The 13,008-nt window shown below is 39.4% G+C and overlaps 1 protein-coding gene across 1 annotated transcript in view; it reads right to left on the minus strand.

Annotated features, from left to right (window-relative positions):
- Window positions 1-1,909: 1,909 nt before the first annotated feature.
- LOC126195200 (protein furry) overlaps window positions 1,910-13,008 on the minus strand; it is a 1,217,589-nt gene continuing 1,206,490 nt past the window's right edge. The window contains exons 52-53 of the mRNA XM_049933718.1: window positions 3,149-3,249; window positions 1,910-2,303 (exon numbers count right to left, since the gene is read on the minus strand). Of these exons, the coding sequence (XP_049789675.1) occupies window positions 2,152-2,303; window positions 3,149-3,249 (253 nt within the window). The 3' untranslated portion in view covers window positions 1,910-2,151. The remainder of the gene's footprint in view (window positions 2,304-3,148; window positions 3,250-13,008) is intronic.

A 13,008-nucleotide genomic window follows, 5' to 3' on the forward strand; every position in this document is an offset into this window, starting at 1 on the left:
TTCTTTGTCTCCACAGGTTGCTTTGTAGTGGTTAAACAGAGAGCACACCTAATCTGGGATTCTGAGAAGTTGTTCCTTCGCAACACAGTTCTGAGGCATTCCAGTTCCTGGGACAGACAATATGTCTGATGAGATGGTGCGTGCCCTGTGTAATATGTTTTTTTTAGTTCCCCCATCCCTCTGTACAAGGTGGTGGCAGCAAATGCAGGTCAGTGTGTCTTCTGGTACACAGCATGGCTTATCTTGAACATGATATCCAGGAATGGTGGACTTCTTTCTACTTCTGTCTCCATAGTGAATTTGATGTTGGGACATACGGAACTCAGATATGCAAGGAATTCAAGGATTTTCCCCTACAATGGGGCCAGATGATGAAAGTGTCATCCACATAATGGAAAAAGCAAGAGATTTTCCATTTGGATGTTGTCAGGGCTTTTATCTCTAAGTGCACCATATACAAATTCATGAACATCAGTAAGAGTGGGCTGTCTATTACATTTGTTTATAGTAAAAAATGAGCAGTGACATGTATTTGCAAATAGAGAACTGCCACCACCCTGTGCAGAGGAATGGAGTATTAAACCGCTAGTACACAGGGCATGCACCACCTCAGATGTAGTGTGTCTGCCCTGTGGACAGAGGAAGAGAGAGCCACTGTCTTTGTACTATACACTGATGTATTATTGGGAGAAATCTGATGAACACTGAAAAAGCACCAAGTGAAAACTGCCCTTTGCCCACCCAATAAAATACAGGCATTATTAGAGGGTGACAAAAATGACCTCAATTTGCAGAAGGCCTAGTTATATCAGATTCCATGCCAATGTGGCCAGACATGTATTGGACAACCAGTGTGCACCAGTGAAAATCGATGCTGAGAACACCAGCAGCACACTCAACAGATGTACTCCAACAAGCCGGTGATCACTGAGTGCATTTTGTATGAGAATCATGTGATGGACTATGAATGTACCAGTATTTTAGCACATACTTAAAAGCACTGGGACAACTTTGTTATAAAGGACAGTGAAATTTGCTCCTGGGACAAACTCATCAACTGGAATTGTGGCTATAATCTCAGAAAGACTTGGGAAACAGCACTGTGTCTATATAAGACGACATACAAGAAACACAATGATCTTGTGGCCAGAGTGGACAGATTAACTGTACCTACACAACCACAGACGTTGACTCACACCCTTGGGCTCAGACTGCATAGGGAACAGTTCATGGGGGAGGGGATCTAAGTCGGCTGCATGCCTGAGGAGCCAAATTCATCAGTGCACATGACAATGATGGCATGCCTGATCGCTGAAATATTATGCCTGTTGGGCACTATGAACCAGCAGTACACCTGTGGACTGTTTGATCAACACATATACTGAGAGAAAATGAAGAATGACATCCCATGTATTGTCCTTCCTGGCGATATTTTAATTTTTTTCAGAGGTACACATTCTGAACATGGATAAATCACTGTAGGCCTTACACATTGGTATGAAAACATAGTCTCTCTGTGTCTCTAATATTCAGTCTAATGTACTGATTTGATTTAGACTGCCCCCCTCTCCCCTCCCGTTGCTTTGTGAACAATGGTCAAGGTGTTGCATAATTTAATTTTTATAATATTCCATCACTTGGCTGCAGTTATGTCAAATCAGAATGACCAAAGGCTCTTCTGAGAGGTTAAGCAATTCACATTTCTCTTTAACACAGAAAATATAGTTGTTAGTGGTCAAACCAACAGACTGATGACTTCTAAAACCTATCAGTTATTTCTTATTTTGTCTGAACATACTCAACATAAAGGGATAAATCATGACTATGACACATAGGGATACATGAAAGAATATAAGCAAAATGAAACAAGAACACGTGCACTGTTGCAACATCTTTACTTTCAGTTGAAACCTAGACAAATCTCTATACGACTCAGTTGCTACTACGATTATTAGAAAGCGTTTGTGACTTCAGTGTTAGACAATATCAATTTCTTTGGTGTAAAACAATTTGCAAAAAATAATAAATAAGAACTGGAACTAGGACTTAAGCTAAAACTTAATTACAGCAAATGTCACACAAATAAGATGAATAAGTTAAGACATAATAAATAATTTGCATTAAGAGATGTATTGCCAAAACAGTCTTGCATCAACATTCAGTCTTGCGAAGTGTTACATCACTGTGATCCTTCAGCTGATTCTCTAGGCCATTAACAGCCTTCAGCACCAGGTATAAGCTTTCCATTAGACGACTAAATGCATCATTCATATCTTGTTCACTCCTTGTCACTACAAATGCATCTAAAAAAAAAAAAAAAAAACACACACACACTTTATTTAAACTCAGTCAGAGTTCACACGAAACAACAATTATAATGCTGAACATCTTATATTAAACACAACAATGAAAGTGGAGACTATTCAGATTGCAAAAATAAGACACTGAATGTATGACTTCTGAGAGAAATGCACACCCGTTTTCCCATCCCAGCAATGACAAAAACTGGCTTCACACAGTTTGTGACCATTTTCTGATAATTAAATACAACTTTTACAAACTGCTAAATCTGGGCAAGTGCCCATCTTTCACTCTCCCCCTCATTCTTCGTTTCCTTAAAAAATCATGTTGTCATCCAGGGTTTTACATTGCCATGAAAATAAAATAAAATTAAAATAAAAAAGATTTTTGGCATATCGGAGAAAAAGTAAGTGATTTAAATTTCATAGTAAGATTTCACTGCAATGAAAGATGCCTTGATCTTACAGTTGCCACCCTGTATTGCATATTATATCCATGACACTGTCTGCCCTTGTTTTTTGATAATACAAAACAAGCTGCTGTTCTGTCAACTTTCTTGATCTCCTCCACTGACCTAGTTGGTAAGAATTACTGCATAGCAATACTCCAAAACAGAACAGACAAGACTTTACAATTGTTATAAGGTCAGTTGAAGAGATTTTGATACTTTGATTTTAGCTTATTTTTCTCGCTATGTAGCAGTTTTTGTTAGAAGTGCACTGCTTGGATGAGATACCTGCACTATGTGAATATACCTTGCCTTATCCAGTTCTTTAAGTACAGTCTTTTTTCAGTAAAAAATGTCAGGAACATTTTCTGTAATAATAACTACACAACATATACTGACCTGGTTTCTCATGGGAAAGATGTTTGAAGTACACATTCAAAATTATTGACATGTCATCATCGTCTTGCATGGAAGAAAAAATGTCACCTGACCATGCTCCTCTGCAAAGAAAGAATGCAAGAATCAGTTTCAATCTGACAGTAGTAAATTTTACAATGCAGGAGTTAACAACATACAGAAAATGGAGACTGATCACATTCTCATGCAGACATACGCATGCCCACATCCAAGCGAGCATAGGCATGTGCATGTTTGCTCACATTCATGCAATATGTGTGTGCACACCCATACCATACAAGCACGACCTCCCCCCCGCCCGCCCTCCGACTGTCCCTACCAACGCCTCACTCCCTGCACATACAGTAGCTTTTCCTTAAATTCATGTACTGATGAACTGTTGGGCTTGTTCTTTTTTTAATTTACTTTTTTATGCAACAGTAAATTTTGATCTGTCTGTCTCTTACAGGGCAGAGAAATTAAATGGATCACTAGGCACACATTCCTACATAGTTATAAGGTTGGGTGCATCCTTAAGAATCTGCAAGTTAGTTGACCCATAGTTACTACAGCACATTGTCATGAATCATCATTGAGTGATATCCGATATGATTTTTGTTACTGACTGTCGCTGTGTGTGTGTTTTGAGAAAAATTGTTTCAAGGAAACTATTGTATACTTTATGGACAGTACATATAAAAAATCTGAGGCTTCAGCTGTAACATGACAAGGAAGTATGAGGGTCTATACATGATGTGTATTATAGCCCATCAACATGGAATCATTTCTTATTGCAGTGAAGCCTATTGTCCTGAATGGTATCTCTGATTTAGTTATACTGATTTATTCGCAAAAATATATAATTCCATAAATATTGTGTGAGAATCCCTGAAAGGCTGCAGCAGAGCTGCCACCAATAATGCCCTTCACAATATTCCATGACAACTAATAGACACTTAATGGTACATAAAATACAAGGGATATTCAATAAGTATTGTAACACAATTTTTGTTGTTGTTGTGAAAGCAGGTTGGTTTTATTCAGGATTCAGGATTCCAATGCACCATATTATTGCCCACTCTCCTGGGTACAAAACCCTTTTTCAAAATCATCTGTTCAATGCAGTGGCCTGTATGCCCACATGGTACCACTCTCCTAGTTGACATCAGAGCCACTGTCTTGTTGCATCAATAATCTCCCAGTCACCCATGTACTGCTTCCCGTGGAGAGCATCCTTCATTAGGTCATACAATTGGAAGCTGGAAGTTGCAAGATTTGGGCTGTAGGATGCATAAAGAAGAACAGTCAAATAAAGTTTTGTGAGCTCCTCTTGGGTGTATAGACTTGTGTGAGGACTTGTGTTTTCATGAAGAAGGAGAAGTTCATTTGGATAGTCATGGTGGTAAACATGCTGAAGTCATTTTGTCAGTTGCCTGATAGTAGTACAATACACTTCAGAGTTGTCTGCTGCACCGTGAGGGAGAACATTAAACACAATAACCCCTTCAGAATCCCAGATGACCACTGCCATGACCTTACCAGCTGAGGATGCAGCTTTGAACTTTTTCTTCGGACAAGAAGTAGTGGTGGTGGTGCCATTCTATTTTTTTCCAGTCCGAAGAGACAAGCCATCACAGGTGATGACGTCTGAGAAGAAATTGTCACGATCTGTCTCATGAGAAGCAAGCCATTCCAAATAGATGGTCCTTCATTGCTCTTTTTAGTCTTCTGTGATTGTGATCCATTGATCACCTCGAATGAGAGTGTGTGCACGTTCCAACATTGCAGGACTCACAGCTGTGTGTGACTGGCAAGCACGTGGTAGATCAGACAGGTTTGCTTGACATTGTTACAATGGTGACAGATGCCTCGCTCAATGACTCACCATGCTTTTTTTCACTGCCAGGACTCTCTAAACATTCTGCAAGTGTCTATGATGTCTGTGATGGTAAGGTTCCCTGCCAAAAGAAACTCAATGACAGCTCTCTGTTTGGAATGAACATTATGGACGTCATTTTGAGGGATACGTATAGCACTGCCACATACCAGAACTTCGTAAAACTATAGGGGCTGAAGTAGAAATATTCCACAATGTCCCACAACAAATCCTCCATTCTTTCAAACAAAATTGGCCGAAAAAAAAAAAATGTGCACTGCAACAGGGAACTCATGTGACAGGCAGATATCAGAATGTTAGAAGAAGTCATGTACCATACTAGACACACTGAAATTGATGGAAGATCTTACACTGATTAGAGTAAGTTTTTGACGCATAAATTAGCACTTTTGTATTCGTTTCTTGATTGTGCCCTGAGTTCTCCTTAAGCACTTAATATGGCAAAATTTGTATTTGTATAATGTCAAATCCAATGATGGTTCAGACTCCATGTTAAACAGTTTGCATGTCCATAAATGAGTGGTTTACTGGTTAGAGAAATTGCTCTATTTCAATTGATATGTACCGAATAAAGAAAGGGAAAGATGCAACAAGGAAGATTTGAAGACATTTGCATGTGTATGTATGAGGGAAATGAGAGAGGGGGAGATTAGAATGACATGACAGAGAAATATATATTTTGTTCAACACAAGTAACTCATCACGAACAGGTAAAGTAAAGTATATTTGTCAAGGAAATAAACTGATTTACATAAACTCCCTTACACCATATGCACAACACACCATAAAAGTTCACAGTTTTGATTCCTCAGATTTATTACTTCATTTGCTAGACAGTACATTAGAGAATCAGTTCAGTCCGAGCAAGATAACTGCAACAGATACACAAAATTTTCCTATTATGTGAGACACTTTATTGGATGAATTTAAGACATTTTAAGTATGTTAGTATTCATGAAAATACATGTTCCAATACCAAAACTGTCAATCACTAATTGAAAAGCAATAAATCACAACAATCCCAACTGTGTTAATTATTCCTATGTAAGTAGAACAAGGACAAGGAACAGCTGAACTTAAAACTCAAAGCTGATCCGGTACTAACACAGACATACTTAGGGCAAAAGAGAGCTGCAGCTGGCAGCAGTAAAATCAATAGGCTAGACAAGTGGAGTATGATCAAACTTGCCAAATCAGGCAAGAGGCTTAAGAGAAATTTCAGGGAGGCTAGCTTTGGTCTAGAAATATCCAACAGCTTCAATGTAGCATGATGACAAGTATGTGCAGCCACCTGAAGGAGTTGAGGAACACCATGACAAGACAGGGGGAAAGTGCAAGTTAAGGCCTAGTAGTAGACAGAGGCTTAAAAGACCCAAAGATCATCCTCCTAGGGAGTAGTCAAGGGATGGCAATGCCCATATTGTTATATAGAGCTCCCTGGGTAGAGGCTACATCTACATCGATACTCTGCAAATCACATTTAAGTGCCTGGCAGAGGGTTCATCGAACCACCTTCATATTTCTCTATTATTCCAATCTCATGTAGCGTGCAGAAAGAACGAACACGTATATCTTTCCGTATGAGCCCTGATTTCCCTTATTTTATCGTGGTGATCATTTCTCCCTTTGTAGGTTTGTGTCAACAAAATATTTTCACATTAGGAGGAGAAAGTTGGTGATTGGAATTTCGTGAGAAGATTCTGTTGCAATGAAAAACGCCCTCTTTTAATGATGTCCAGCACAAATCCTGTATCATTTCAGTGACACTCTCTCCCATATTTCACAATAATACAAAATGTGCTGCCCTTCTTTGAAATTTTTCGATGTACTCCGTCAGTGCTATCTGGTAAGGATCCCACACTGTGCAGCAGTAGTCTAGCAGAGGTCGGACAAGTGTAGTGTAGGCAGTCTCCTTAGTACATCAGTTACATTTTCTAAGTGTCCTGCCAATAAAACAGTCTTTGGTTAGCCTTCCCCGCAACATTTTCTATGTGTTCCTTCCAATTAAAGTTGTTCGTAATTGTAATTCCTAGGTATTTAGTTGAATTTATGGTCTTTAGATTTGACTTTTTTATCATGTAACTGAAGTTTAATGGAATCCTTTTAGCACTCACGTGGATGACCTCACACTTTTCGTTACTGAAGGTCAACTGCCAATTTTCACAGCATTCAATAACTGATAATTTACTTCTAAATTAAACTGCTTTTCCTGAAATACATGTGTGTCCCATAAGAAATAATTCTCCTGATTATGGCAGTCCAACAGCAGCAATAAAGCATTACCATTAATCAGTTCTAACTAAGAAGGGAAGTATATAATTTCACAAAATTGCGACTGTTGAATCCACAGACAATAAATTTATTTATTTTCTAAAAATATTTTATCAACATTATGAAACTGGTTTTCCCTTACAATGGGTCAGGAATCAGTTCAGTGGAAACCTAGGGAAAGTGTGGGGAATGTCTGGAATAAGTGTATCTTGTGCCAGAAATAAGAGAGCTTTATTTAATGCAGAAGACTATGTCTAATCAAGAATTAAAGGGGCACTCCAAGCAATATCAAAAATTCTTTACAATGCCCACAACAAAGAAAAGACAGTTTGGACCACTATTAGATATGAAACAAATTTGGTAAAGTAAATGATTCATTCAACACTCTGACAACAGTAGCAAGAGAAACAGATGACATTTAATTCAATTAATTGGTCAATGAATTCTCCCTAATAGTAGCTGAAAACATAAGGACAAAAATGGACCATCAAAAGCAGATACCTTAGACATACTGAGACAGACAGCCATCATCAAACACTTGTTTTACCAAATCCTCTGTTAAAAGATATCATGAAAATTGGGGTGTCACTGAGAAGCAGTAACTCTTCTAGAATGAGATTTTCACTCTGCAGCGGAGTGTGCGCTGATATGAAACTTCCTGGCAGATTAAAACTGTGTGCCCAACCGAGACTCAAACTCTGGACCTTTGCCTTTCGCGGGCAAGTGCTCCACCAACTGAGCTACCGAAGCACGACTCACGCCTGGTACTCACAGCTTTACTTCTGCCAGTACCTCGTCTCCTACCTTCCAAACTTTACAGAAGATCTCCTGCGAACCTTGCAGAACTAGCATTCCTGAAAGAAAGGATATTGCGGAGACATGGCTTAGCCACAGCCTGGGGGATGTTTCCAGAATGAGATTTTCACTCTGCAGCGGAGTGTGCGCTGATATGAAACTTCCTGGCAGATTAAAACTGTGTGCCCGACCGAGACTCGAACTCGGGACCTTTGCCTTTCGCGGGCAAGTGCTCCACCAACTGAGCTACCGAAGTTTCAGTAACTCTTCTGGTTTTAATGCAATTTCAATCAAGTATTAAAATCTTATGATAAATTAGTGATGTCCTCCTTGAGTTATCTTCATAAGCAGTCAGTGACCTAGTCCTGAAAGACGGAAGTACTTAGACAGAAGTACTTATTAAGATGGAGATAAGGAAGTGACCTCTAATTATAGATTCATTTCCCTCCTTCCATCTCCACAAAATTCTTGTGTAGGCATCTTGCAATATAATACCAAACCACCTCTCTGACAACGGGCATTTTAATATCAACTCAATTTGGCTTCCCTAAAAACTTTTCTACTGAGAAAGCAATACGTAATCTCATGAACTCAGTTATGGTAGAACTAAACAAGAAAAATTACTTTGTTGTCATTGTCTGTGATCTTGTCCAAGGTCTTTAACTGTGTACACCATAAAATTCTATTAAGGGAACTAAAGGAGACATACAAAATTGTTAAGGCTTTCGTGGCCACTTGTTGACAAACTGCCTATTGGCTTCTGCCTGGGGGTCCTCGGCCGATGTTCATCTAATGATTTTACTGATGTTTCGCCAGCACGAGTGGCTGGCACTGTCAAATCTTCAGCCACCATTGCTGGCGGTGAACTGGAGCTGAGCTCGCGGCTGCAGACTATATGTACCTGGTGCACCAACGTCCGTGGGCTTCTCCGCAGTCATTTCTGGTGCGGTTCTCCTTTTGCTACCTGTAATGGTCATTCGCTGCAGTGCGGGAAGCCAGGATCGATTTACCTTAAGGCTTTCCTCTTTCTTGTTGAAACTGTTCATGTGTTTTTGTATTTCTACAGCTTCTCTGAACAAGCGCGTGTGATAGTGCTTCTCTACAGCCAGAACTTCCATGTCAGCGAATTTTATTATGTGGTTGGTCTTACTCAGTGCATGCTCTGCCACGGCCGATTTCTCCACCTGCCCCAATCTGCAATGTCACTTATGTTCTTTGATCCTGGTGTTGACTGATTGTCCAGTCATTCTGACATAAACTTTTCCGCATGTGCTTGGTATACGGTATATTCCTAACATTGCAAGTGGGTCCTTTTTCTCCTTTGCCGATCTACGACATTCTTTGATCTTCCTTGTCGGTTTGAAAATTGTCTTTACGCCATGTTTGTGCAAATACAATACTGTCAAGAAACATTTCCTTCACATGAATGACCTCTATCTTAACAACAGAAAAAAGAGAGTCCCATTAATAAATGACATCACAAATAAGCCAAAACTCAGAGTGGGGAAACACTAAATATGGTGTGCTGCAAGGTTTCATGCTTGGCTTCACCTGTTCTTGGTCAACGTAAATAATTTACCTGGGACATTGGAGGACTCTTCAAATACTTTGATGTTTGCTGATGGCACAAGTATAGTTTCAACAATAATCTTTCAAACAATAATCTTTCAAAGACTCATGTCATCCAGCTCCAAATAAAGAAAAAGAAATAGAGGCCAAAAAGCACACAATGAATGAGACTCCATGTGTGGTGTTTTTAGATATCTGGATGGATAATATGAGTAAACTGAGTGGCAACCAGCACATGAGCAAATTAACAAAAAAGCTCAGTTCTGCCTGCTTTGGACCAAGAAATACCTCTCACTGGGTTGAGCTGCATATGGGAGTGCTAGCATACAGTACATACTTTTACTCAATATTGTTCTACAGTGTAACCCTCTAGGGCAATGCGACTAAGGCCAAAAGATAGATGTTCTAAAAAGCTGTGGAGTAAGAATATTGTGTAAAGTTAACTGGACATTTTCCAGAAAGCTCTTCATGGGTCTAAGGATTCTTACACTGCCACGCCAAAACAATGGTATTCTGGCTAATGACAAGACCTAATTTAGGATGAACTCTGAAATTCACAACCACACTTCCAAAGGTAAAAATCATTTCCATATATAGTATGCATTTCTTGCTATGGTCCAGAATAGAGTTTTACACTCTGGTGCAAAATCCCGTAGCAAGTTGTCATCATCAGACATCAGATAGGAAAATCCCCAGATATTAAAAAAAGATCTCTCATGAGCTCCTTGTTCTACAGTATATCAGAATCTTTGGCTAGGGATCAGGGATATAGATTCTGCTTAACAGTAATGATTATATTAAACAGATCTTGACTTTGCCAGTATATAGACAGCCAACAGTGTTAAACTGCCAGTATATAGACAGCCAACAGTGTTATGAGTAAAGAAGCATAAATGATTTATTTGAAGTATTACATAAAACATGTAGTTGAATAGTTAAAGTGTGCTTACTATGTCACATAGGCTATTTGAATTCACCCACCTGATACTAGTTTCCTTGAACTCTGGAGGTGGGAACTTGTCCTCCAACAAGTCATTGCATCCTGACACACTCCTGGATTTAATCTCTAGTAACACACACCAGCTCTCTTTTTTCCTTAGAATTTTATGTATATAGTGCCCAATTAACTGGAGACATTGAAATATCTCAAAAACTATACATCAAAAAAGTTATAATTCCAATTTGTTTGTCTCACAGCGGACCATCCAATGATACCACAGTCAACCTGCCACCACACCCAGTGCCTGGGTGGCAACTTTGAAAACTTCAATGGGAACCCCCAATTTTTATTACAGGTTATTATTCAACAACAAAAATCTACAAACATTCAGTCTAAAGCATTGTCTTCATTTCAGCACAGATGGCACTGTGATCGGAGGAATATAAATGGGTACACAATTGTAATTTATGACATGCTACTCAATGGTACTAGAATATCTGACGGCACGTGGAACCCCACCTCCAGGCTGCAAGGGTAGGACAGGCCAGTATTTCATAACTTCTAATTGGAAACCCCATTCACAATGTTGTATTCATCTGACATATCAAACAATGGACTACTCGACGTGCCACCATGGCCTTTTAGTGAACTACAACGTATCATAACAGGCAGTGCACTGCAACTGGAGCTCATGTACTGTGCAGATGTAGAACAGATAGTGGCTCTGAACATTACAATACTTGCACACTGTTTATTGCCTGCACACCTACCTAGCATTTGGAGAACAGATGTGCTAGTGGATGATGAACGTTGCAACGACAGAAGAAGATTTACAGAGAATGTAGGAGAAATGTTGTGGCTGATGTTGCCTTGAATGCCAAGCATTTTCCAGAGAAAGCTTACTCTTGTTTATTCTCTTACTAGGTTGTGAACACTTGATGTCTGATGGAAGCATACAGACTGGCAAAAAGAAATGAAGCCAATGGTTTACAGGTGAAGGTAATGAAATAGCTGTACTAGTGGCAGTGCACCACAACCCATGGATACACATCCAGCAATTACACCACTATCCTAGTATGTCTGTAGGTAGTATTGTCACAATACTGCATCATCATATCATCCATACCACGTGTCACTACATAAAGAACTTCATGATGCCGATTTCCATAATCAGGTATTGTTCTGTGAATAGGCACATCAACAAATGCAAGCGACTCCTACGTTTTTTGTCAAGGTCTTATTTTCTGATTGGTCTACACTCACAAACCACGGTAGCATTAACTGGCATAACAAGCTTACTGGATTAAAGGCAAAATCCATTGGTTATTGCAAGTTGTCCATCAATGTCCTTGGTCAGTTAACGTATGGTGTGGTATTATGGGTAACACACCCATTGGTACATACATTACTGACACCGTATTGAAGCGATGCAAATATTAAACATTTCTGGAACAGGATGTTGCCCTGGATGTTCGACAAGACATGTGGTTTCAGTATGATGGTTGCCCAGCGCATTACGCAACTAATGCATGGGAAATATTAATCCCTGTTTACACTGGTGGGTGGATCAGCAGAGCTGATCCTATTAATTTGTCCACTAGGTCACCAGATTTAATATTGCTGGATTTATTTCTGTGGTGATATTTAAAAGGTAAGATATACCAGCAAGTACCAACAGGCCGTGAAGATTGATTGCATCAGAAATGCCTGTGCTGACATTCCTGCAGGTATGCTTCTATTCTGTGTACGGTCATTTGAAAAGTGAATCACTAAGTGTATTGAAGAGGGTGGTACTACATTTGAACACTTACTCTAATTGGAAAATCAAGAGTAGCGGTCACCTCAAGCCATGGCCACAGTGGCGAATCGAGTAGTTCCCTGTTCAATATGCCAGAGAAATATATGTTGCAAATAGAGTTTCCAGTTAGAAGTTATGAGATATTGGCCTGTCCTACGATCACAGAATGGAGGTTGGGTCCCATGTGCCACTGGGTATTCAAGGGTCATTGAGTAGCATGTTGTAAATTACAATTGTGTACCCGTTTATATTACTCACATTACAACACCATATGTGGTGAAATGAAGAAAATTCTTCACACAAAACATATGTAGATTTCGCCTTAGGATCTTAATCTGCAATAAAATGCAGGGGTTCTCATTGAAGATTTTAAGGTTTCCCCCTGCCACCCACACACGGGCTGGGATGGTGGGTCAAGTGTGGTATCATTGGTTATCCCCTTCTGAGACAAACAAAATGGAATTATAACTTTTTTTGATCTGATATGTATCTTTTGAGATATTTCAATGTCTTCAGTCAAAATAAACATCTTGTATAATGACTCTTTTTTTTCCATAATTTGTAATTGCACTATTCACCTCTCTTCCCCAATC

Source organism: Schistocerca nitens, chromosome 1 (genome assembly GCF_023898315.1).
Source record: "Schistocerca nitens isolate TAMUIC-IGC-003100 chromosome 1, iqSchNite1.1, whole genome shotgun sequence".
Classification (NCBI taxonomy): Eukaryota; Metazoa; Arthropoda; class Insecta; order Orthoptera; family Acrididae; genus Schistocerca; species Schistocerca nitens.